Raw genomic sequence first — 25,682 nt, 5'->3', positions numbered from 1 at the left:
TTTTGTCAGTTATGTGGTTTGAAAATATTTTCTTCTAGCTTGTCTTTTATTCCTTTTAACAGGGTCTTTCCTAGACAGATGTTTTTAATTTTAATAAAGTCTTATTTAGCAATTTTTTTCTTTTATGCATTGTGCTTTGGTGTCAAGTCTAAGAACTTTTTGCTTGCCTACTCCTATATCCCAAATATTTTCTCCCATTTTTTATAAAAGTTTTATACTTTTACATTTTATATTTAAGTCCATTATCCATTTAAAGTTAATTTTTGCATAAAGTATGAAATTTAGATTGAGGTTCTTTTTTTTTTCTCCTGTGGATGTCCAATTGCTACAACACCATTTGTTGAAAAGGCTATCTTTCCTCTGTTGGATTGCTTTTACAACTTTGTCAAAAATCAGTTGGTTTTATTTGTGTGGGTCTATTTTTGGGTTCTTTATTCTTTTTCATGGATCTATGTGTCTTTCCCTCTACCAATACCATACAGTCTTGGTTACTGTAGTATATAAGAAGTCCTGAAATTGGGTAAATGATTCCTCTCACTTTGCAATGGGTTAAATGTTTGTATCCCTTCAAAATTCAGTTGCTGAAATCCAAATTCCCAATGTGAAAGTATTAGGAGATGGGGCCTTTGGGAGGTAATTAGGTCATGAGGGTGGAGCCCTCCTCCATGAAATTAATGCCCTTGTAAAAGGACCCCAGAGAGCTCTCTCATCCTCTTTCTACCACATGGGAATACAATGAGAAGTCGGCAGTCCGCAGTCTAAAAAGAGGGCTCTCACCAGACCTTGACCGTGCTGGCATTCTGATCTCAGATTTCTAGCTTCCAGAGCTGTGAGAAATAAATTTTTATTATTTATAAGCCACCCAGTCTATGATATTTTGTTATAGTAGCCTGAACTGACTAAAATATACTTTATTCTTTATTCAAAATTATTCCAACTATTCTAGTTCCATTGCCTTTACGTAAATTTTAGCATAATCTTTTCTATATCAACAAAAGCTCTTGCTGAGATTTTGATGGGAATTACATTAAATCTGTATGTCACTTGCAGGAGAATCGACATCCTCATGTGTTGAGTTTTCCAACCATGAACATAGTATGTCTTTCTGTTTATTAAGATTTTCCTTGATTTCTTTCATCAGTATTTTACAGTTTTCAGCATACAAGTTCTGTACATGTTTTGTTAGAATTACACCTAAGTTTTTTTTTCAGTGGTTGTAAATGGTATTATATTTTTAATTTGATGTCCACATTTTCATTGTTAGTACATGGAAATATATATCCTGTGATCATTTATTGGTTCTAGGAGTTGGGTGGTTTTTTTTTTTTTTTTTTTGGTAGAGTCCTTGGGATTTTCAATCATGTCATCTGAAAATAGGGACAGTTTTATTTCTTCTTTTCCATTCTGTATTCCTCTTATTTCATTTTCTTGTCTTTTTGCACTGGCTAGAACTTCCAGTATGGTGTTGAATAAGAGTGATGAGAGTGGACATCCTTGCCTTGAGCTTGATCTATAGGAAAAATATTCAATCTTTCATCATTAAGTATGTTAGCTGTAGGTTTTGGGTATATATTCTTTATAAGACTGAGGAAGTTCCCCTCTGTTCCTGTTTTTCTGCGAGTTTTTATCATGAAGTATTAGTCAAATACTTTTTCTGCACTGGTTGATATGATTATGCAGTTTTTTCTTTAGCCTGTCAATATGGTGGATTACAAAAATTAACTTTTTGACTGTTGAACTAGACTTGCATCTCTGAAATAAACTCTGGTTGGTCATAGTATATGATTCTTTTAATATATTGCTAAATTCTATTTGCTAATATTTTATTAAAGACTTCTGTCTCTATTTATCAGGACTATTGGTCTATAGATTTTTCTTTTCTTTTCTTTTTGTATAACCTTTATCTGATTTTGGTATCAGGACAAACTAGCCGCATAAGATAAACTGGGACACTTCTTCCTCTTCTGTTTTTTGGAAGAGATTGTGTAGTTGGTGTTAATTATGTAAGTTTTTGGTAGAATTTTCCAGTGAAATCATCTGGCCCTGGAAATTTCTTTTTGGGAATTAAAAAAATTACAGATTCAATTTCCTTCACAGTTATAAGGCTATTCAAATTATCTACTTCATATTGGGTAAGCTGTAGTGGTTTTTGTGTTTTGAAGAATTGGTCTGTTTTATCTAAGTTGTCAAATTTATGTATTTTTAGTTGTTTGTGGAATACCTTTTTTATCCTTTTGATGTCTTTGGGGTCTATAGTGATATCCTCTGTTTCACTCCTGTTATTAGTGATTTGTATCTTCTCTCTTTTTTCCATGATCAGTTTGCTAGAGGTTTGTCAATTTTATTTATATTTTCAAAGAACCAGCTCTTTATTTCTTTGATTTTTCTCTGTTGTTTTTATTTTCCATTTCAATGATTTCTACTCTTATCTTCCTTCCTCCCTTCCTCTCTTCCTTCTTTACTTACAGTGTAATTGACCTACAACTGTATGTTAGTTCCAGGTGCACAACAGTGATTCAGTATTCCTATATGTTACAAAATGATGACCACGTTAAGTCTGGTTGCCACCTGTCACCATACAGAGTTATTTCAATATTATTGACTGTATTCTCCTTTTTGTACTTTCTTGATGTGGAAGCCTAGGTTATTGATTGGAGATTTTTCCTTTTTTCCAATGTATGCCTATAGTGCTATAAATTTCCCTCTCAGTACTGCTTTTGCTGTGTCCCATAGCTTTTGATATGTTGTTTTTATTTTCATTCACTTCCACGGCTTCAAAAAAATTTTCCTTGAGACTTTCTTTTTTACTCATGGACTGTTTAGAAATATGTTGTGTAGTTTCCAAGTGTTTAGAGGTCTTCTTGTTATCTTTCTTAGAGAAATTTGGAGCACTCATTCTGTATAATTTCAGTTCTCTTAAATATGTTGGGTTTTGTTTTTATGGCCCAGGATATATGGTTCTGGTACATGTTCCATAGGCATTTGAAAAGCATGTGTATTTTGCTGTTTTTGAGTGTTCTACAGACTTTGACTACATCCTCTTATTTGATGGTATTGTTGAGTTGTTCTGTATCTTTACTAATTTTCTGTTGAGTTGTTCTATCAATTATTGAGAGAGGGTTGTTGAAGTTTTCAATTATAATTGTGAATTTGTCTCTTTATCCTTTCAGTTGTATCAATTTTGCTTTACATATTTGGTAACTGTTGTTTGGTACATACACATTTAGGATCGGTAAGTGTTGGTGGTGGATTTACCCTCTTGTCATTATGTGATGTCCCTCTCTTTTCCTAGTAATTTTCTTTGCTCTAAAGTCTACTTTATCTGATAGTAATACAGCCTTCCTAGTTTTTTTTTTATTAATGTTTATATTATATATGTGTGTGTGTGTGTGTATGTGTGTGTGTGTTTATGTATGTGTGTGTGTGTGTGTATAAATGTAATCTTTTCGCTTTCAACTTGCCTATGTTGCTGTATTAGAAGTGAGTTTCTTATAGATAGCTATGTTAATTTTCTATAGCTTCTAAACCAAGTTACCAGAAACTTGGTGACCTAAAACACCACACATTTATTCTCTCATAGTTCTGGAGATCATAAGTCCTAAATCAGTTTTACTAGGCTAAAAATCAAGGTTTTGGCAAGGCTGGCTTCTTTTTGAGGCTGCAGGGGAGTATCTGTTCTTTGTCTCTTCCAACTTCTAGAGTCTACTAGTATTCGTGATTCACGGTCACATCATTCCTATCTCTTGCTTTTGTTGTCATGTCTTCTATTTCTCAATTAAATCTCTCTCCCTCCCTTTTACAGGGACACTGGTGATTGTATTTAGGGCCTACCTGGACAATCCAGGATAATCTCCCCGTTTCAAGATTCTTAACTTAATCACATCTGCAAAGACCGTTTTGCCATAGGTAACATTCACAGGTTCCAGGGATTAGGACCCGATGTCTTTGGGGACCATCATCCAGTCTCCCATAATAGCATATAATTGGGTCCCTGCTCCCCACTTGGCCTTTGCTGGTGTGGGTGTGGGTAGTGTCAGTTTCTCTGTGATGTTTGACTGGAGTAGTTTTCTGCCTTGGTGGGCTGCCCTTTTCCTGCTTGTCTGGCTAAGGGGAGCAGGGTTTGGGGGGGCCTTTTTCCTGTGCCCTTTGGCATTTTCAGATTACCAGTTTCTTCAGCTTCAAGTATGAGATATGAGGCAAAAAGAAGATGCATTTATTTTTATCCACACTTACCCTGAGTATATGTACCTTTGGAAACCCCAGCTTTTGTATGGTATCCTCCTACATTCTCAACCTAGAACAGGCCCTAGACTTTTCTCTCTTGTCCCCTGTATCTCACAAAGCCTACAGAACGACTCTGGGCCTCTGGGATTGGGCAGATAGATACCCTCAGGGCAAGAGCTGCCTTTAGGGCTTGCTCACCTCCCAGAATTCCTGCTTTTATTTCATTTTGGGCCTCTGTAGATTTTTTTTTATATCTCTTGCCCACTCAGCAGTTCATTTTAAAAGACATTTCATCCGGGTATTTTAGTTGTTTCCACTGGAAGATTCTTTAAGGGTGTTTGGTCCTCATTGCTGATGGAAACAGAAGTTCCAGTGCTTTTTTCCACAGGATGTCTGCACCCACATCTCAAAGTGTCAACATTACCCAGGGCTTTGACCTTGATAGAGTTTGTATGCCTTTTATAGGGTCAGGGAAATCCTTCCTCTCACTGCAATGGAAAAGATTGGAGGAACATATTTTAAATTTAATTTTATTTCATTTTTTTTTCCAGTTTCCTGAGATATAATTAGCATATAACTGGAGGAGCAGATTTTAGAGCCCCCTTCACAAATCCTGTCAGCTTATCTTGGCAAAAGCCTTTATTTTGTAGGCGCAGCATCCCTTTCTTCTGATAACATCTGATTTTGCTTTGTGGAAGTTACCCCTCCTTCAGTGGATGTGATCAAGACTGGACTGTCTGTTGGTCAGTGTCCCCAGTTCCCTGCTAGCCGAGAGGGGTGTGTGATACCAGAGAGATTGGTCAGACAACTCCCTGAAATTTGAATTGTGAGTCCAAATGACTGATAATCTGATTCATCCTGACAGTGGCACTCAAAAGAGCTCATCCATTAGATTTTACCTGCTGGCCTGACTTCTGCCTTTTTAAAGACCTGTTCCTCAGCTTTCCTTTCAGTTCTGTGAACTATCCCATGGCCTTTCAATACACTCCTGTTACTGCTGAGTTGTTCAGAGTTGTATTTTGTTGCCTGCAACCAAAGAAGCCTGATTGATAATGCTGTGGGAAGGGATGCACGACCTTGTCCTCCTTGGGTACCACTGGAATGCCTGTGAGAGGATGGGTGTGGAACCAGGAAATGTGGGTGGATGAGACTTTAGTGAGCACCTGATATCTCAGAGACTTAGGCCTGGAAGAGTCTTCAGAAGTTATTTGGACCCAATTTCTGTCCAGGGAATGGATTCCCTTATAACATCCCCACCAACTGTTTTTTCAACTGTGTTTGGACATTCCTCCAGAATGAAGAGCTTATTACTGCCTGAGGCAGCCAGTATCACTCTTGGCTACCTCTAAGTACTTCAAACTTCTTCATTTTACTGACTGAAGTCTGATGCTACATGGCATTGATCCTATCTGTGTGCCCCTCTTCAACATCTCTGTCCTGGAAATGCCTCAGAGACTTGAAGAAAGGGAATTGTGCCACAGTCTGACTTTCTTCAGGTTCACAAGCCTAATTCTTCCAACTACTCCTCCCAGGAGACAGGCTGCAGCCCCTTTCCCATCCTGATTGTCTTCTCATGATACATTCCACTTAATCAATGTCCTTCAAAAATGTGAAGCTCAGGGCCAATCCAGACACCCTGAACAGGGCGAAGTCCAGCAGGGCCATCACTTCCTCGCTCTGAGCACTCTACTTGTTTTAATGTAGCCTCAAATGAAGTTTATTATTACAGCAGCTTCATGACATTCCTGAGTCATAGTGAGCATAGCACTGGCTAAGCTGTCTTCACACATGCTGCTACCCATCCCGGATTCCCTGGCTGGCCCTTGTGCTGTTGGTTTTTTGAGCTCACAGCCCCACTTAAAAATGGCAGGTCTTGCCCAAGTTTTCTATGGCACAGTCAGAAAGATCTTACTATGGGGTCAGTGGTTTCTAGATTCCCCTTGGAGTGTTTGCTCTAAATATTCAGAAGAAGGGAATGTAGGAAACAGTGCCTCTCTCTCTAGCAGTGCCCAAACTCAGCTTGGAACAGCAGTCATGAGTATAATTCTAAGAAAACCTCAGGCCAGATTGGGGTTGGCTGAGGTCTCCAAAAGTAAGCCTCTCACTTAAAGGTTGTAATACATGTTATTCATTTCCTTTTGGGAGCAGTTAATTCTAATCTTAATGTCAGACTTAAAGGCCAGCAGAAAGTGGGTTGATTCTGCATTTATTGACACTGTACGTAGTCATGTTTTCAAAGGCTGCAAGGTGGACTTGAATATTGTGAGACGTGGCTGTGAAACCGGTGTCACCTGGCTGGGCAACCAGGCGTCCTAAGCTTAGGCCTAGGCTCCTTGGAGGTCAGCTCCCCTGGCCCTCCTTTTCTCCTAGCTCACTCACATGCTTGCTGGCAGGGTTGGCTCTTTACAGGCTATTGAATTAAGATCTCAGTTCCTCGTAAGTCCCTTGGTTCCTTACCATTTGGGCCTCTACATACAGCATCTTACAATGTGGCAGCCTGCTTCATTAGAGCAGACAAGAGAGCAAGTGCTAGCAAGACAGAAGTCTCTCATAACCTAATCACGGAAGGGACATCCTATCACTTTTCTCATACCCTGTTCATTAGTAGCAAGTCACTATGTCCAATCCACACTCAATGGGAGGGGATTACACAGGCTGTGAATACTGAGGGTTGGGGGGAACGTTGGGAGACATGAAGCTGCCACCATAGTGTGTGACTCTATGGGGCAGGCGCAAGGGAGAAATGAGGTATGAGATGTCAGACCTGGGATAACCATCAGTGCTATCTAGAAGGTGAGCATAACAGGTTGTGGACAGAGACTAGGGGCTTGGGGACCCAGGCTGTGTCTGGGAACCCTGGGTCTGAGTAGCCTATAAGATTGGGCCCAGATCTGAGTGGGTACTAGTCCTAAGTCCCCAGGACCCAGGCTGAGTAACCAAAGTCAGGGTTGACCCTCACACTTCTTACTACCAAGCCAGTTTTCTAGGTCTACATGCTGTGAGCACCCACTGCAGGCAATGCACGATGCCAGAAACAGCATTATACCTGCGCCAGGAAGCTGCTGTGTTCATTTGCAAAAATCCATGCAATGTAACAGCAAGAGCACTGGGTCAGAGCCTGCTGTCCTGAATCTAGCATGGGCTCTGCTGTAGATGCTAATGACCCCTCTTTGGGCTTTAGTTCCCCATGCTATGAACACCAGTGCAGTAAAACATCCCCCATCCCACGTCACCCTGTCACTTTGAAGTTGCTTTGAGGACTTCATGAAATAGTGACATGGAAGGGCTTGGAAATAAACTATCTCACCACAGCATACAGAAGCTTTCATCTTATGCAATTCCATTCTTACTTTTGTGTTCAGGGGAGGGGGACTCAGACTCATCAAATGTTATGCTAAAGGGACACTGTAGGCCATCTTACTGGCCCCAGCTACACACATCTACCCAGTGTACAAGCGAGAAGGGACTATGGAAGGCAAGGGACTCACCCAAAGTCACACATGAAGTTGGTGGCTGTGGAGGGGTGAGGCCAAGTCTTTTGACTTCTGGCCTGGTGCTTCTCTGAGAAGTAGGAGCCTCATGATGCAAAGTGGTATCACTTAGAAGCTCGGGTGCCCAACTGCCTGGCTTCAGACTCTGCTCCTATCATTTCCTAGTTCATGGTCACTACCTCCCAGGGGAGTTTGTGGAGACTGAAAGCACTAAACAGTGCCTGCCACATAGTTCACTGAATGTTAGCCATTGCTGTTGGTATCAGAGAGGGAAGGCAGGGCTGTGCCCATTTTATTGTTGGGGAAGCTGAGGCTGAAACTTGCCTAGGTGTCTGAACCAGGCCTTGAACCAGTGCTTTTCTGATGAATGCAGGTGGCCTCTCAGAAAACAGGAAACTACCAAAGTTCAGTTTTGACCATTATTAACATTCGTCAGACTCCAGGTTCAGTTCATGCTTGTGTGTGTGGTCTACAGGGGGCAGCGGAGGCAGTCCAGGTTTCCTGAAGATCAATTCAGGAGAAATCTTCAAAATGAGACCTGAAAGCCCCTGTCTGAGGAGCCAGATGTCTGCCAGGACTTGTAACTTACCGGCTGGCGGACCTTGCAGCAGTGTTTCGGGAAAGCCGTTTATGTTCGTTATGGTTTGGGATTTGGGTGGAAAGCCCGTTTCAGTTCTGGGGTTTTGCTCTCCTATCGGGCCCGCTGCAGGCCCAGACGGGCCTCTGTTGGAAGGAAGTCAGCCCTCCTCCCCCGAAGGAGGAAGGGCCCTCCTGTCTGTGGTCGGCGCATTGTACTTGCTGGATTCCAGGCTGTCAGTCTCACAGCAGAGCTCTGGGACGCTTAGCCTGCAGATTGTTTTGTTAGGTTTCTCCTACAATTAATTTGGAAATTACCCAGCTGCCCACAGCCTCTCCCATGTGTTCTGTAAACTACGGGCCTGCGCCTGCAGCTTTTGCCTTGGTGGGACCAACGCTGGCTAAAGCTGGGAGGGTCCAGGTAGGGTGACAGGAGGGTGACAAGAGGCCTACGATGGCAGAGCTCATTTTAAGCTCTAGCCAGTCCCCTTCAGCTTTGGCACTAACCATTCTACTTTGTAGGATCTGAAGCAAGCAGATCCACACACTCTGCAGACATTATCTTTAAGCCTCACACGCCCTGTGGAGGTAAGTCAGGGGCGTGTAGAGGATCCACCCTACTTAGAGGCCTGAAGAGAGAGGATTTCCCTGGAGCTGCAGTCAAAACCAACACGCAAGCCTCCCGATTCTCACATCCAGGGAGGAAAGATCCTCATGTGTCTGATTCATTTCGCTGTGGACTTTGTTCCGCCTGGGTTGAATCCTTCTTATGCAAAGGTCCGAGACCTTAAGCTTGTCCTCTCTTCTTGGACCTCAGTTTCCTCATCTGAACAAAACCTGCTACTTCCCAGGGCAGTTGGGAAGATCCAAAGGATAACATATTGTGGAATTGCTTGGTACACCCTGGATACAGCTCTTCGATAATGTCAGAGTTACCGTTAGTCAGTGGTGCCACTGCTGGGCCACTTGAAGCTGGGGAAGAGCAGAGGTGTGCGAGAGCCCTGGCCAGGGGTCTACGATGTTAGCTCACTGTGTAACCGTGGAAAGTTACCTGCCCTGGTCCTTGGTATTTTCCTTTTATAAAACAAGGGGTGGGACTAGATAACCTTTCAGCTGCATGTTTATTTATAAGAATGACCAAGGAAATCTCAAAGGGAAAACCAAGAGTCAGTTTTTCCCTGCCCATAAGGGTCATCTTCTGAGTCAGTTAAGATGTATTTGGCTGCAAGTCGTAGGAAGCCCAAGGTTGAGAGGCTTACGCTTGGAGGACATTTGTTGTTGCCCACAGGTGTAATGAATCGTTCCAGGGCTGGTTCCTTCAGCAGCTCAGTGATGTCATCAGGCATCCAGGTTATTCCCACTTTTTGACTCTGCCATCCTCAGCAAGTTGGTTTGTTCACCTAGGGTGTCACCCTCTGAGTCCTACGTGACTGCCCCACTTCTAGGAGTCACACTCTGACAACATTAAGAGGAAGAAAAGGGCTGTTTCTCTTCCCCTATCTCTCTCTCTTTTTTTTAAACATTTTTTATTGCGTTATAGTCATTTTACAATGTTGTGTCAAATTCCAGTGTAGAGCACAGTTTTTCAGTTATACATATTCATTGTCACATTGTTTTTTTGCTGTGAGCTACCACAAGATCTTGTATATATTTCCCTGTGCTATACAATATAATCTTGTTTATCTATTCTACATTTTAAAATTCCAGTCTGTCCCTTCCCACCCCACGCCCCCTTGGCAACCACAAGTTTGTATTCTATGTCTATGAGTCTGTTTCTATTTTGTATTTATGTTTTGTTTTTTTTTTTAGATTCCACATATGAGCGATCTCATATGGTATTTTTCTTCGCCTGTCTCTTTAAGAACAAAGAAATATTTCAGAGAAGCCCCAAGCAGATTTTTTTTGACATCTCATTGGCCAAGAAAGCATCCTGTGCCTGTTTCTAAATAATCACTGGCAAGAGTGATGGAATCATGACCATGCTTACCTTAGACAAGTCCAAATTGAGCCTTTGGGTACCCCAAGGGATAAGACTGCCCCTAAAACACATGACCAACTGCAACCTGGACAGAATCAGGGTCTGGGGAGCAAAGAAGAAGGGGGAAATGCCTGGGTAGACAACTAGCAGTGTCTGGCACACCTTCTTAAATGTGCCAGAGTATGTTGTTACTTGTGTCCAGAGTTGCCCACTGCATGGTTGTCCTCAACATGCTCCATCTCAGCTCTACCATCAAGACCCCTGTGCCCAGTCCCCACGATGGGACACCATTCTTTCTTTTGAGCACCACTGCAGGGAAAATATGCACTTTGCTCAAGGCTGAATAGTTATATGAAGCTTTGATGAAAGTTTGGGGTAAAAGGAAAGTGTTACACGGGAGGGGGAAATTTTGAAGATGCTCATATTAAATATAATTTTCTCACAGTGTAAGAAACCCTGCACAAGGCTGCTCACGAGCATGCCATGTTCCTAATGTCACTGCTTGGCCCTGAGGTCTGGACCTCCATGAGAGAGTGACATGATCCATTCATGTTTAAGCCCTGTCACACACTGGCTGCTGTTGGGGGAATGACTGCGGGGACCGGTGGAGGGAGCAGGGAGCCCTGTTAGGAGGGCTCATGTACCATGAAGAATGGGATCCAGGAGAGAGATGATAGAGGCTCTTGGGAGGTGCAAGATAGGGGTCAGTGGTTCCTGGAGAGGTAATGGTGAGAGCAGATTCACGGTGACAGGAACACATAGAAGTGTCTGGGGACAGCGAGTGGTGTGTTGGCTGGAGCTTAGAGGTTCGGGAAGGGCAGCTATGGGAGATGAAGCTGGAAAGAGGGTTGGCACAGGACTCTTGGAGTCTGGGTTTTCTGCTGCAGACAGGAGGGAGCCTTCTTCCACAGGACTGGGGCTCAGCTTCAGGAAGTGAGGCTGGCAGTGGGGGCAGGATGGAGGGAGGATGCATGAGCACCCATGAGGAGGTCCTGGCTGGCTGCTGGGGACTGATAGCAGAGGTGAGAGTTAGGCTCTATGAGGCTGTGGTTCCCACACTTTATCTCTGATTGCTGAGTGCCTCTATGCCTGAAAAACCATGGCTGGGGCTCTGCTCAGCCCTCACTCCTAGGAGGAGCCACTCCAGGTTCTCAGATAGTGAGATAAGCTGGTGCTCTGCACCAGGGCTGAGATCCACCCTGATTCCAGCTCCCAATCCCTTCCTCACCCTGGGAGGGTCTGACAGTTGATCCCCAGGGCCTCCCTGACTACATACTTCTGCACCCAGTTAACCCTTCTGGGCTGAGGTGGAAATCTGAGCCTCAGCTCTCAGAAGAGAGGTTGTGGGATTGGCAGAGGGGCACAGGGAGCTCCACAGGGAGCAGTCATCCTCTTCACTCCAGGAGCTCGGCAAAGGCTGGCTTTGGCCTTAGCCCAGAGAGAATGCTAGAAAGAAGGCAGGGACAGAGTGAGACCAGTAACCAAACTCATTCAGGACCTCCTATCCCCATCCCCACCTCACCTATCTGCCATGCTTTTTCTTTAGTTCACTGCTCAGTTTGGGCTGAGCACTAGTCATGTTGCTTTCCCTCTGGGTAGTTCTAAGCTATTTATTTAGCTGATCCCAGGCTCAGTTTACCCATCCATACAATGGAGGCCCCCAAGCTGCACTCCACCCCTAACCCTCAACCCCCACCTTCACCCCCCCCCCGCCTCGATCTGATTACTTCCATTTCCACATTGCCTTTTATGAAGAAGATGATCAGTTGCAGTCTCCCTTGGGTTCTAGTCTGGCTTGGACACTTATAGCTGTGAGAGCTTGGGTAAGTCACGTGTCCCTTCAGCTCTATAGAAGCTCTGTACACTCTCACGGTATTCCTATTCATTCCTGTTATTGAAAACGCGTGTGAGCACTGAGTTGAGAGTCCTGGTTCTCCCAGTGAGTTGCCGTGTGATCCTGGGAAGAGAGGCCAGTTTGGGCTCTGCCCCCATTCTTCATGGTACATGCCCCTTGTCTGAACCCCTTTTCATAAGGGACATTTTCTTCCCCAGTTCTCCTGTCATGCCAACCCCACCCGGGAGTCAGCACTTCTCAGGAGCAGAATGAGCACAGAAACCAAATTCTCCAGAAAGGTGTGTGTGTTTGGGGCAGGTGAGGATTCATTAGGGTGCCCTGAATCTCGGGCTGTCTAAGCGGCACACAAAATGCTCTACTATAGGATCCCTCGGCCCAGAGGGACACAGAAATGGGGCCTCTTCATGCTGACTGTTGTGTTCCGAGAAGAGAGCTTCATTTTTCTCCTAAATCACCAACTAGCCCAGACTTGGGCTTGGAGCCACCACGTTTAATTCATACTTGGGCAAATGACTGCTGCTTAGGGAAGGTACAGTGACTAGAACCCAAGGTCCCCAAAGTGGCTCAGCAGGGAGTCAGGAGCCTGGGTTCCTGCCCTGGCTCTGACCCCACAGCTTTCAAGATGATTTCTGATACACTCTGGTTGAATGTCACTGTCACAGTCACCTGTAAGACTGGCAACATGAGGTAAGATACATTCTAAGAGCTAGGATTCCAAGACTCTAAGTTACAGCCAAGGGAGGAGGTGAAGGGCTCCACTCTGGCCCTCTCTTCTCTCTGCAGCCATCTCTGGTTGGGGTTCTTGCTCAGAAACAGGAGGCTACTGGAAGTTGTTCTGGGGTCTCTGATCTCAACAGCATAACACATGTTTTCCCCATTTCTCTAAAGCCCTGCCTCTCTGTTTAGGGCATATGAACTGCTGGAGGGTCTTGCTGAAATGCAGGTACCCAGTAGATCTGGGTAGGATCTGAGATTCTGCATTTCTAGCAAGCTCTCAGGGATGCCCATGCAGCTAGTCTGTGCCCCACAGACTTAGAGCTGCAAGGCCTGAGGGCCTCAGGCTTTTGAGTAAAACAGCGAGGAGGGCAAGCCTCCGCTGTCAGCCCTTGGAGAAGTGCATTCTGGATTTGAATGATCAAAAAAAGAGGAGTTCAAGAATGTGAGGGTGGAAGGGGACCTGCCATCTAGCTTTGTAGATAGTGAAACTGAGGCCTACCCAGTGCAGGAAGGAGCTTGTTCAAGATCTCACAGGGTTTCACTGACAAAGTTGAGACTCAGGCCTCTTGCTTAAGAAAAACAAAAATAAAAACGAAAACTAGAAAAGATACTCACTGAGGTGTTTGCTGTGCTTTCCCTGGGTGAACTATGGGTTCCTTTGATTCTAAGTGTTTTTTTTTTTTTTTACAATGAACATGTACCAATTTTGTAATTAGAAAAAATTAATTTTAATAAAAGAAAATTCTTACAAACTTATTAGTAAATGAGATTATGTTCATGAACGTGCTAGATAAACTGTAGTTAAACAGCAGCTTCGCGTCATGGGTGTGTAATTCAGCCCAAATCCTCTCGAGCTCATTTCAGCGAGGTTTCCCTTACTCTTTCTGGCAGGAATCACCGAGATGAGGAGTAAGACCAGTGCCATCAGCGTCCTCAACCACCGCAAGCAGCCTCCTACTCCTCCTTCCCCTCTGCTCTCTGAGCTCCTCCCGCAAAACTCTGGCCGCAGGAATCTTTCCCCTTAAATTGGGAAAGAAGTTTCTTTAATCCGTTTTCGTAGTAAACGACCTCGAGCCAAGTCTGCTTTTGTTGCTGGTTTCCTAAGCTTAATTGCAAGCAAAGTTAATTTGAAAGAAAATAAATGTTACAGCTCTGGGGCGAATTCTAATGAGCCTTGGGCAATTAGGGAAGAACGCATCTAATTACCCACAGCCCGGGGGTCGCCTGCACACGATGCTGGGGATGCGGGGCCCAGAGAGGGGCAAACGACTTTTCTGGTTTCGTAATAGGAAGAAGAGAAGAGGAAACGCACCTCCCATCTCTGAGCACCTAGACAGAGAACCGGGGAGGTCCGGTTTCACTGTTTGAGGATTTGGAGAGTTGTCCAGAGAAGCAGCAGTCAATGTTCTCAAGGTCCTAGAGTCACGCGGACCGGAGGGTCGGCCCGACCCCTCTGTGGTAGAAGTGCGACCGGTGCTCACTCGCCTGCGCCGCGTCCATCCTGGCCAGGCCCGGGTGGCGCGCGAGCTTTGTGTGTCGCCGGCCCGCAGGAGGCCGAGAAGGGCTGACGCTCTGTCTTCAATGCCTCCAGGGTCTCGCCGTCTCTGCCGGCTCCCGCTGTACACACCCAGTTCCCTCCTCGCAGCGTCTCCTCTCTAAGCTCACAGACCCTCGCTTTTGGCGCGATCTCACCAGTTGTCCTCGTTGACAAGGCAAATTGGGGGCGAAAACGCGTTCACTTTTCCTCCCCATCGTTCTCGTCCCTGGCTTTACCGCCACTCTCCAGGAGGCTTCGGGATAAATGTGGTGCTTTTTTAATGTTAAAGCCTTTCCTCTCTCATGTTCCCAGCACTTTACTGTGTACAAAGCGTTTCTACCTCTCTTGATTCATTTAACTTCAGGAGGACTCTGAGGAAGGGGTCACAAATTCCCATTCTCAAATTAGGACACTAAAGAAGGGACTGGCTTAAGGTTAGTGGTGCTGCCAAAGACCTCGACTTGGTAATTAAAACCCAGAGAAAGGGTCAACACCTGCACTAACGGGTGCATAGACAACTCTCCAGCCCCAATCCCCTAGCTGGGTTTCAGGCAGCCAGGAAGGACAAAACCCCTGGGTGGAGGGGTTTCAATTTCCCGCTAAAGCCAACAGCAAGGCACTCTGATTTCTGCCTGAGAGAACCAGAATCCTTTGAATTTCAACCTGCAAGGGTCCAAAGGAAGATGAGGGAGACGTAACATGTAGATTTTTCCAAGGTCACAGGGCTGGGCCTGATATCTGGACCCACTGGCAGTAGGGTGAGTGCTGCAGCTGCCCCTAGCCTACAGATGGTCATTTACCATCACCGAAGTCAGGAAGACCAGCCTCTAGACCCGTACTGTCCAATAGCTATCAGCCATACACTGCTATTGAGCACTTGGCATGTGATTAGTCCAAATTGAGATAAGCTGTAAGTGTAAAGTACACTCCAGATTTTGAAGACTCAGTATGAAAAAAGTAAAATATCTCAACACTTTTATACTGGTTATATGTTTAAATGATAGTCTGGATATATTGGGTTAAATACAATATATTATTAGTTAATCTCACCTGATTTCTTTTTATTTTATTAATGAGGCTACTGGAAAAAAATTTAAATTACATAAACTGCTTGCATCATATTTCTGTTTGGCAGCACTGGTTTAGACAAATACCCGTCTGGACTGAATCACATTCACATGTCTTTATGAACAGGATAGAGCAGTCCCCGAAATTAAAAATTACCAATGGTTTTCAGTCTTCTTTCTCACCCCCCCACCCTTCCTTAGCAAAGAGGTTGCATTTCTCTTGCCAGAACTCACTTACTCAAGATTTTTATTAAAACAGTTCATCTGTACACTCAGGTTTATCTGAAAGCTGCACACTAAGCCTCTGAAATATTTAATGCTGGAAAATTTAGCCCCAGAATCAAAACTTACAAGATTTCTCAAAAGAAAGGTGTGATAGTGGTTGGATTTTTTCCCCCGATTTTGGTCAGCTTGCTGCTTGAAACAAACAAATGGATACAAAACAAATTTAAACACTAGTTTCTTTCTAAAGCTTACTTAACTGACCACCCCAATTAATTTTTCTCTTTTCTTTTTGCACAGAGGCTGCTAAGGTACCTCAGAGGGTGCCAGGGATGGAAGAGCCAGCCTGACATACTGAAAGCTGTTACCAACAGGCTCCCCTGAGTCCTGTCGTCTCTTTGAATTTTAGTTCACCCATTGGGTCTGGGGCTGTTGATGAAAAGAAAGAGTGGGCAATGGACAAATGTATTCCTATATGCCTCATTGGAAAACTGCATTTGTGAACCAGCAGTAACAGCTGCCGAATGATCAGCACATCATGCTCAAAAGAGTCAAGAAATTACGATATAACCGGTGTTTGGAGCTAATCCAGAGACTTTAAGTTAGATGTTTGCCATAAGCTCTGTCCTCATTCCCTGGAATACGATTAGGCTCTGGGTGACCCACCCATGCTGCCAAATATGCAGGGCAGCAACAATGATGATGGGCACTTAAAGATCATATGCGGGACCATCGAATTCTGCAGCCCTCTGGTTTAACAGATGGGGAAACTGGGGGTGTGAGTGATGGGAGTGGGTGACATTGTGGAGCTGGGGTACAGTTCAGACTCGGAGCCAGGTCTGCGGTTCTCAGAGGCAGGGAAAACCAGCCCCTGGTCAAGCGAAGCATAGAGATTTTTTTTTTCCCATTAAAAAAACCCAGCTACTTGTTTTGCAGATTTGTCCTCCTCACCTTAAGTAGGAAGGCGCTATTGGAGTCTTTTATTGTCGTAAGTAGTCAAAAGCACAAGAGTCCCAACTGTGTGAAAGGACCCGAATTTCCTGAAGTACAGGGAAGAGTGAAGTCATGTTATTCCCCACAATTCGGAGACCCCAGACTCTGATGTAGACACTACATAGCGCCCGCTTTATAGCCAAGGACCCTTCCTAATAGAATGTCAGAAAGGCACGTCCTTTGGAGCTTCGCCTCAGTGAGGGTCCACTGTCCCAGTCCGTGGGCCGCGGATGCCTCTCGTCACCTCTTCCCATTTTCAAAGCGTACCAGTGTGTACACGGTGCACGAGGAGGCTGCGCCTGTCCTGCCGGCTCGGTCCCTCCCTTGTGGCTTTCAATTGGGTCTTCTCTTTAGTCCCGTCCTCAGGTTTCGCGGATACTTAGTTCATAAGGACAGTCGAGGTATCTATGAATTTTCGCCCTTATGCTCGGCTCACATGGCGGACACGAACCGATCTACTCCGCCAGGATAGGCGGCCGCATGGCGAGCATGGTAGGTACCTCCACTGCCCGCTCCGAGCTGCCCACCAGGATTGTAGCAGGGCCCCAGCGCTCCGAACTGGCCAGGCGATGTGCGCCCATAGAAGTCCACTGCGGTCTCGACGCCGCCACTGCTGCCACCAGTTGCGGGAGAGGCGGGCCCGGCCAACCGGCCAGCCGCTGCGAAGAGGGCGCTGCCCGCCCCTTGCGGGTACGCGCCGTCAGGGCTGGAGTAGGCAGCCGCATAGGCGGAGGGGTTGGCAGGTCGGGCGCCTGCGCAGCCGGCGGGCTGATAGCCGGTGGTCGTGGCAGAGGCGCCGGTCGAAGCAAAGGCGCAGGAACCCGCTGGCCCTGACGGCGCGGGGCCTAGTTCTGGACTGAGTGACCGCTCTGGCACCAGGCCGAAGACACGGCACGGGCCTGGCGACGCAGCGGGGTAGTAGACCGGGGGCGCCGCAGCGAGCGATGGCGGGGCATAGCCTGCATAGACGGCGCCCGGGTAAGGCGGTCGCGCAGCGGGCACCGCGCCCGGGAAGATGGCGGCAGCGGCGGCGGCGGCGGCGGCGGCGGCGGCGGCAGCGGCCGCGTCTTGCATGTATGCGGGGTAAGTGGAGAGGTCGGAGCGCTTGAAGCGCTTTCGGCGGCGCAGGAAGCTGCCGCTCTCGAACATGTCCTCGGCATTGGGGTCGAGTGCCCAGTAGTTGCCCTTGCCCGGGCGGCCGGCCTCGCGCGGGATCTTGAGGAAGCAGTCGTTGAGCGTGAGATTGTGGCGGATGCTGTTCTGCCACTTTTTGGGGTTGTCACGGTAGAAGGGGAAACGCTCGGTGATAAACTTGTAGATGCCGCCCAGCGTGAGGCGGCGCTCCGGCGCGTGCGCGATGGCCATGGCAATGAGCGCAATGTAGCTGTAGGGCGGCTTTCCGCGCTGCAGGGGGCGCTTCCGTCTCCGCCCGCCCGCGCCGCGACCCGCAGCCTCCGCCGGGACCCCGGGCCCTGCCTCACCGCTCTCCTCCTTCACGGCCGCCAGCGCCTCCGGCTGCGGCGGCGGCGGTGGCGGCCCGCTCTCGGCCGTCATGGCGCAGCCGTCGCGTGTCCCCGCTGTCCGCTGCTGTCGAGGTGCGGGGGCGGGCCTGGGAGCTGCCGGGCTTGGGACGGAGGATCACCAGAACGGACCGTGGGCCCGTCTGCGGAGAGCTTGGGGGTCCTCGCAACTGGCACCGGGAGCACAGCTTCCCTCCCAGGGACGCTCTGGAGGCTTGGCGCCCGCGGTTTCCGGGCTGGCTCAGTGCAGACACAGGCTCAGGAGTATCACCGCTCACCGACGGCTCTGCTCGTGTTCTGGAGCTCGAGGCCAGGCGCCGACAGCGACGTGACGTTTGGACCGGGACTAGGCTCCCGTCGCGGGCCGAAGGGTCTTTTGCGCACGATTGCCAGGTGGTCAAGGGGCCCGGAATTGATCCTGGAGCTGGGGCGCTTGCAGCTGGTCTGGGCTTCCAGCTGATCTGAGGATAACCGTCGAAGCCGTGCGCGCAGAGGAGGCTGCGGGCCCCAAGGCCTGAAGCGAGGGCAGTTACTGCAGCCGTGGGGGCATTCTGGTGGAGGCTGCCCAGGCTGCGCCCCTGCGGCCGGGGCTGTGAAAGGCGCGGAGGGCAAGGAGGCGAGGCGCCAGCTGCGAGGTCGCGGCGCGGGCCAGGCGGGACGGCTGGCGACTGTTCCTCTCCTCGGCGTTGGCCCCCAGCCGCCAGGACCGCTGGCGAGGTGCTCCCCTGCACATACCAGGACCGGCTCCTCCCTCTGCAGGCTTCTCCTCCTTAAAGGCACCAGGAAGCTTGGGGCGGTGCCGGTTCCCCTCCCACCCCCTGACTGCCCGCCCCCAGGGCCCTGGCGCACCTCCCCAGGTAGGAGCAGCTGTGGAGGCGAGGCGGGAGCACCACACCGTCCGAGCGTGGAGGGCGCTTGGAGATCTCTCGGGTAGGTCGTCTCTGCGCACCGACGGGGAGACTGAGGTCGGGAGAGGCCAGGGACTGTCTCTGGAGACCTTGGCGCCCGAATTCAGCGCTTCTGGACTTTACCAGAATCTACAGAAGGCTAGGACCCTCAGGTGAAAGGAGGGGCTCACTTCACTTTTTTGGTCCGAGAGGGTGATAATTGGCTGAGGGAGCGCTCGGTTCTTGAGGGCGGGGGACGAGGAGGGGAGAAGATGTTCCAGGTGACTGACTCCCAAAGTCTTTCGAGGATGATTTTCAAACCTAAAGTCAGATCTTCCCTGGCCAATCCCCATCCAGTCCTTCATCTTTCAGATGATTCCTAGGTCTGATAGAGGAGGTGGCTTGCCACGGCTCCACCGCGACTTCGCGGCTTAGCCAAGCCTCACACCAGCCTGCGTCTGTTAGGACTGCATTTCCCCGCCATGTGCCAAGGGCAGTTATTTTCCCTCTTTGGCTCCCAGGTTCCTCGACTGTACCGAGGTTTTGCATCTCAAGTGTCCTTCCATTGCTGATACTTAGGGAGAGGCTGCCCGCCCACCTCTAATCGTCTATCTTTGAGTAACTCGGGACCCCTCTATATGATGCGGAGTAGCGCACAGCTTAGAGAGGATGAAGGCTAGGCTTCTGCCCTCTCTCGGTAAACTTCTCCAGTTTGCTCAGGCCAGGGAGGGCTCCAGGTGGCTCCCAAAACCTCCGGGGGCAGCCTAGCAGGCTCTTCCCCTGGTGGGGCGTGAAGGCTGAGAGAGATGAGTGCCGGGGGGTGGTGCGCTGGGTGAGCGCGTCTGCCGGGGAAGGGGCGGGCAGACGCGACCGGTTCGCTCCGCGATTGTCCGAGTTCCTTTCCTGCCAGCCCCCTAAGGCCATATTCCGGCCTCCCACGAGACTGCTTGCGGCGGCGGCCCCGCAGGTCTGGGTTCGCTTTGTAGTCATTCGCGGGGAGGCCTTGGACCTGTCCCTTCACAGTTGCAAGCCCTCAATTTTCTCCTCTGTGAATCGGGGGCAGGAGAGCATGTGCGGATCTCGGGGGCCCCTTCTACCCTTAGGATTTCGGGCCTTGATGCCGACTCCAGAGGCTCCGGCCAAGACCCAGCTTTCCGCGGGGCTGCGAGTGCAGGGCAGGGCGGAGCGAGGCGCAAGAGCGCGGGCGGCTGGCCTTCAGGGGTTTTAGTCGCGTTCTTCCTGGCGGTGAGCTCCGGGCAGGCTCAGCCTCGCCAAGTATTGGGCAACTGCCTTTGGAAAAAAGAGGCAAAAAGTCCAGGTCCTCGCTCCGCCGACCTGAGTGTGGAAGCAGTTGAACAGTTTGCATGAAGACATTCCTCAGCGGATTCGAGCACTTATCCCGAGGGCTGAGGGCTTTTCACTCGCTCAACGAAACTCCCAGCTTCCTTCTTCCGAAGTAATGAAGATGCGAAAACCCAGGTTTCTTCCTGTTACTTTTTTTCAAAGGGAAATAAGTTTAAAATTTGAACTGGATTTTATAGCAGTCTTTTAATACTGGATTTTGTGGTTCTCTATTTCCAAGGTTCGGGTTTCCAGATATTAGATTTGGGGACCACTATCCTAATGTGAATCCGTAAATCAAAGAACGTGATTCTGTAATTCTAGGATTCCATGACCAGACATCAAATTATTTCACTGATTATGTTCCTGCGACTTTAAGCATCTAGTCAAAGTGTAAAAGCGTATTCCTCATATTTTTAGATACTAGGAACAAGATTTTTGTGCTAGAAACTATGATGCCACTATTGGGAGTTGCAGCTTCTCTAGGTTTTAGACATTTTTGCAGCTCTAAGGTATACATTACTTAATTTGAATTTCAGTCTAGGAATGTCTGATTGGAAGATTTGGGTCCTAAAAATCCATGACTCTTGTCTTCTTTAATTCCAAAACATAGGTATTAGATCCACTATTCAATAATATAAATAATCTAATTCTAATAATTCTTATAATATTTGTAACCATATGCTTTAATGACTTTATGACTCTCTACTTTTAAATTCCATGTCTCAGGATATTTTGAGCTTCATTGTTTTGTGTCTGTGGACCCATTCTTTTAGAAATCTGATTCCTTTTTTGAAACTTTGCAGCTACTGAGGTGTACCTGTGCATCAGACTAAGTCTTAGCATACTGAGATTAGCGTTATAAAGAGCATGATCATATATTTGTATATATATAACTGTATGCCTGAAACTAACACATTATATATCAACTATATGTCAATAAAAAGATCATGAGTCTAAGATTTTCATGAACAAAGGATCCTAAAAATTCTATTCCATGTTTTATTTTAATAATACATTTCAAAGTTCTGTGAATCTATGATGTAAAATTTGAATTAAATGATTTGAGTTAACTGGGACGTTTTACCCATTTGGATCAAAACTATACATAGAGATCCCCCCAGTGCCAGACCACTTCCCTGATTTTCTCTTGTCCAGTCTTCCCCCTTCTCTGCTTCAGTGCTCCTTAATGTATATAGGGTAACAGACCCCACTGAGAACCATTTGAAAGCTACGGAGTGGGTTCCAGTTCCTTGGATGATTCTTCTGTTCCAGCAGGGGTGGGCTGGTGTTGTGCCTGCCTTCAGCCCTGCGTGTATCCTCCGTGACTTTTTGGAAAAACCTGCCCCCTCACAGGCTATTTTATGTTCAGTTTTTTGTGGGGGATGAGGGGAGGAGTGCTGATGATCTGTAGAAAATGCTGGCAGACCTTCCTCAACTATTTTACTGAGTTTTGAAGTGTCCTTGGAGGGTTTTGTAAATATAAAGGAGGGGATCCAGGGAGTCCTGGAAAATTCCTCCATATCCCTTGACCCAGATGCCCCTTCATGCAAATGCAGAAGTAACTCCTCCCCCTCCCTCCAACACACATACCCCTTAAGGAAATCTTGGAAATTCTAACTGGAATTTCCAGGAAGGAAACTAGGCTCAGACTGCTGAAGGGACTTGCTTAAAGTCTTGCAGAGGAGATTCTACACTGAGAGGGAAACTCAGGTGTTCTGGCCCCTCTGTCTTTTCCTGAGTTCTCAGAGCCTCACTTGTGCTTAATGGCCTGGCCTGGGCCAGTCTCCTTACAGGGTGACAATGGAAACCCCAGGCTCAGATGCTTGCAAATCAGATCCAAGAATCTCAGTACAGGGGGAACATATTGACCTCTGTGTGGGTTACTCTGGGACAATCAGGTTAGTGGGCTATATGGCCTCAGAGTACCACAAAGGGGGTGGGTCCTTTGTCACACTCAGCCAAGCCAATGGTCACAGCAGTGGCACGGAGTGAGAGCTCTGATTATAGCTAGCTCATTACTGGCCCAGCAGCTTTGAGCCATCTGCTGCCCTTCTTAGGCCCCAGTTTCCCCATCTGTGAAGTGGAGGACTCCCTACCTGTCCTCCCTATTCCAGGGAGTAGAGAGGATGGAGTGGAGCACATCGCCAACCTGTGATCGTTTTTTTGTCTTTTAAGTTGTTTTCAGGGTGAAACTTTGTTGTGAAAAAAAAGACAAGCTGCGGGGGAAAATTCAAGTCTTTCCCACTCATGGGTGGACATTCATCAAAATTCAAGTCTTACCTTCTCAAAGAAGTAGCGGTTGATTAAAGTAAAATGTTTTCTGCCCGTCTAGCAGGGAGTATGTGAGTGTGTATGTGTGTTTGTGTATGTTAAATGGTGATTCCAGTTTTCGAGGTCTGCGTGGATGTAGACTTTTTCTGTTCCTACTGAGGTATGGGGACCTCCGAGCTTGGTCAGGGCAATGCAGCTATTAGCGCTTTCTTGCCATTGGTTCAGTTAAACACTGTGAATAGAGAATTATCATCACCCCAGGACCCGGCTGAGAAACTGGAACCCAGAGAGGGGAGCCTTCTTCTTCCCATCACGCTGCTTAGCTTGCACCCTGCCAGCAGCCTCCTGGCTCACCTCCAGTTTACTCCCAGTACCTGCCTTGGAGCCGGAGCCGTCTCCCAACCCTGCCCTCTGGTCCCCAGAATGGGGAGTTCAGGAATCGGCTGCAACCTCCAGGAGCTCCAGTGGCTGCGGTGAAAAAGGCAAGCCAACTCGGAGAGGACGGAGACTTGTCCCACCCCGCACACTGAGTCCTGGATGGAGCTGAGCCTGAGCCCGGACCTCAACTTTGCCCCCGCCCCCAGGTTAGCTCCTCCACGTTTTCTCTGGCGCTCAGCGAGCATTCTGAGCCGAGAAATGCTCAGACCTACCCAGGCCACCGGGTAGGAGAGAGCTGGGCTGTGGCGGTGGGCTCTCCCGGGAAAGACTTGGCCCCCAGCAGAGGTGGTGAGGGCTGGACCCAGGAATTTTCAGCGAGGCCAGCAGGTGAACCTCGATTAGATTCTAACACCTGCGGCACAGGAGCCACCGTCTGGGATTGTAGGAGCCCTCCGGATTTCTTGGCTTTTCCGAGCTCTATCCAGGGCTTTGGGACTCCGAGAAGCCCGGAATTTGTGCAAAACACCGTGACTCTTCATTTGGGCAACAGAGTTCATGGTTTGCAAGACAATCTTAAAAGGGCCAAAATGCACTAGCCTGGTTGGCCAGGCTCAGCCCGGAGCCCCAGGCTTCTGATTCGAATCCTTGCTGCCTCTTCTGGCTGGCACCGTGGCCAGCAGGGCGGCTTGCCCCAAAGCTCAGTCCGGGCTCCTGGGGTGGGGGTAGGAGTGGGGACGGGGTAGTTAGAGCTTGATAGAGTTCCTGCTGCCTCAGGCAGGTACCAAGCCCAGCTGGCTGGTTGCTCAGTGCCCACAGCGCCACACTTGTCCTCAGACACACGCATGGGCAGCCCACCTCTCCTCTGGCCACTTACCTTCTGGCTTTTCTGGCTCTCTTTTTCTGTCTCGAAGCCTCTGAATGTGTATCTTTCTGTCTCGTCCACTGTCCTTTTGTCTCTTTGTATGAATCAGCCTGTATGTATCTTCCCTTTCTGGGCACATGTTCCCGAGTCATTCACAAAGAAAGCCCACACATTCTTGCCAGGGTCATCAGGCTGCCTATACCAGCCTCTTCCCTCCCAGAGGATGGTGCCGACAATGGCAGGACTGGGACAGACACACGTTCACGCAGGAGGATGCTGGAGCAGGTGTAAGTCCTGATCTTCAGTCTTTCTGCCCAGGTACCTCTGGAGCCCTCAGCTACCTCAGCTCTGCTGAGCCTGCCTCAGGGAGAGGGGAGCACAGGGTTACACACGCCAGCCTTCTGGACAAATCTAAGGGTCCAATCAGTCTTCCCCAGCAGGGCCCTCCTGCTGTCTGTCTCTGCACAAACTGGGCTGCTTGGCTGTTCAAAGGCCCTCAGTGGCTCCCCTAACTCCAGGGCAGTTCAGGGCCCTCCCTGCACAATGGAGCACCTCCCCGCCACCTTGGTCTTCCCTGTTCCCAGCTTCAGAGGACTCCCCACCAAATCTTCTCCAGTTCTCTTGCATAAGTTCTTACCCTCAGCCTAGAATAGCTGGTCCCCCTCCCACCTCAGCTCAAATGTCTCCTCTTCTGGGAAGTCTTCCCTGATCTGCCTGAGTAAGTCAAACACTCCCTCTTTGGGCCTGCCCCAGCAAGTTTGGATTTTAGCACTTGTCACACATTTTTGTGATGTAGTAATTTGGTTATGTGACTGTCTCTGTTCTTCTCTGGGCGCTCCTTGATGGCAGGAAGTGTGGCTTCCTGCAACTGGGCACCTAGGTCACCAGCACAGGGCCTGGCCCAAGGAACAATGTGGCCCTGCTGTGAGAGCCAGTTACTGAGAATCATCCAGTTCTGGGTCATTTCCTGTCTCTAGTTCTTCCCAGCTGTGCAACCTTCAGCCACTTAAATTCACTCTGAATCTCAGCTTTTCTATCTATAAAATGGGGATAATACTAATGTCATAAGATAGTTGTGATGGTTGCTTATATTAACTGCAAACACATGTAAAACTCTTCTATGTGTAGACACTGTTTTAAGCACTTTACATACAATAAATTCACTAACATATCAGGAGACCTGGGGGCAAGTCTCAGGCCTGTTACTAACTGGGCATTGGGGCACATCCAGGAGAACAGGCAGAGCACTGGATCTGGAAGGCATGATGACTTGATATGCCATCTAGGCAGGTGGGCAGCTGCAAAAGAGCCCGGAAGCAGGGGTCTCACAGGTGGCAGACCAGGCCTGAGGGAAGGTTCAGACTCAGAACAGCATCTTCTATGCTAGGTTCAGGTATGGAGGCCACTGGGACGATCCTGGGGCCATCTTAGAGGCAGTCTGGCTAACTTGGCGCTGCTAGGCTGCAGTCTGACAGTCTCTCAGGGGCAGCCTCTCTCCCAGGTGTCCTGGAAACTTAGGACTTTGCACCTGGTTTCTGTCCAGGCAGATCTGGCCCAGCCTTTTTGCAGGAGGTTTGGAGAAAGCTTCAGCGTTGAGCTGGGCATATTCAGAAGCATATTCTTCAGTCTTGAAGCCATCCATACACTTACTACCCAGTAGGGTAGGACTGCAGAGGCCATGGGGCTGAGTAGGGGATCTGGGCTTACCTTCCTGACTGGGTTTAGACATACTCCTGGCATAGGGAAGAGGTGAGAGACTG

The 25,682-nt window shown here is 48.2% G+C and overlaps 2 protein-coding genes across 5 annotated transcripts in view; one reads left to right on the top strand and one right to left on the bottom strand.

Moving 5' to 3' along the window:
* Positions 1–16,798, top strand: part of TRMO (tRNA methyltransferase O) — a 51,952-nt gene extending 35,154 nt beyond the window's left edge. For 2 of the 4 annotated variants that reach the window (XM_064490330.1, XM_064490333.1), the window contains one exon: positions 13,733–13,845. In XM_064490330.1, coding sequence (XP_064346400.1) covers positions 13,733–13,754 — 22 coding nt within the window. In that variant the 3' untranslated portion in view covers positions 13,755–13,845. Of the gene's footprint in view, positions 1–10,100; positions 13,573–13,732; positions 13,846–15,967 lie in introns of those variants that run through there. The other 2 variants (XM_064490332.1, XM_064490331.1) reach the window with 2 other exon arrangements.
* A 294-nt stretch (positions 16,799–17,092) lies between these two features.
* FOXE1 (forkhead box E1) lies at positions 17,093–18,331 on the bottom strand. Its single transcript, XM_031450071.2, has one exon. It carries the CDS (start codon positions 18,212–18,214, stop codon positions 17,093–17,095), a length of 1,122 nt encoding a protein of 373 aa, XP_031305931.2. The 5' UTR covers positions 18,215–18,331.
* Between the last annotated feature and the right edge of the window lie 7,351 nt (positions 18,332–25,682).

This window comes from Camelus dromedarius, chromosome 10, assembly GCF_036321535.1.
Source record: "Camelus dromedarius isolate mCamDro1 chromosome 10, mCamDro1.pat, whole genome shotgun sequence".
In the NCBI taxonomy this organism is placed as follows: Eukaryota; Metazoa; Chordata; class Mammalia; order Artiodactyla; family Camelidae; genus Camelus; species Camelus dromedarius.
Note: the sequence above shows the minus strand (reverse complement) of the source record. Positions and strands in the feature narration are given on the sequence as shown.

Bases quoted from the DNA above. Each gene is read 5' to 3' on its own strand.
- FOXE1 (XM_031450071.2), bottom strand. From the start codon at position 18,214: ATGACGGCCGAGAGCGGGCCGCCACCGCCGCCGCCGCAGCCGGAGGCG.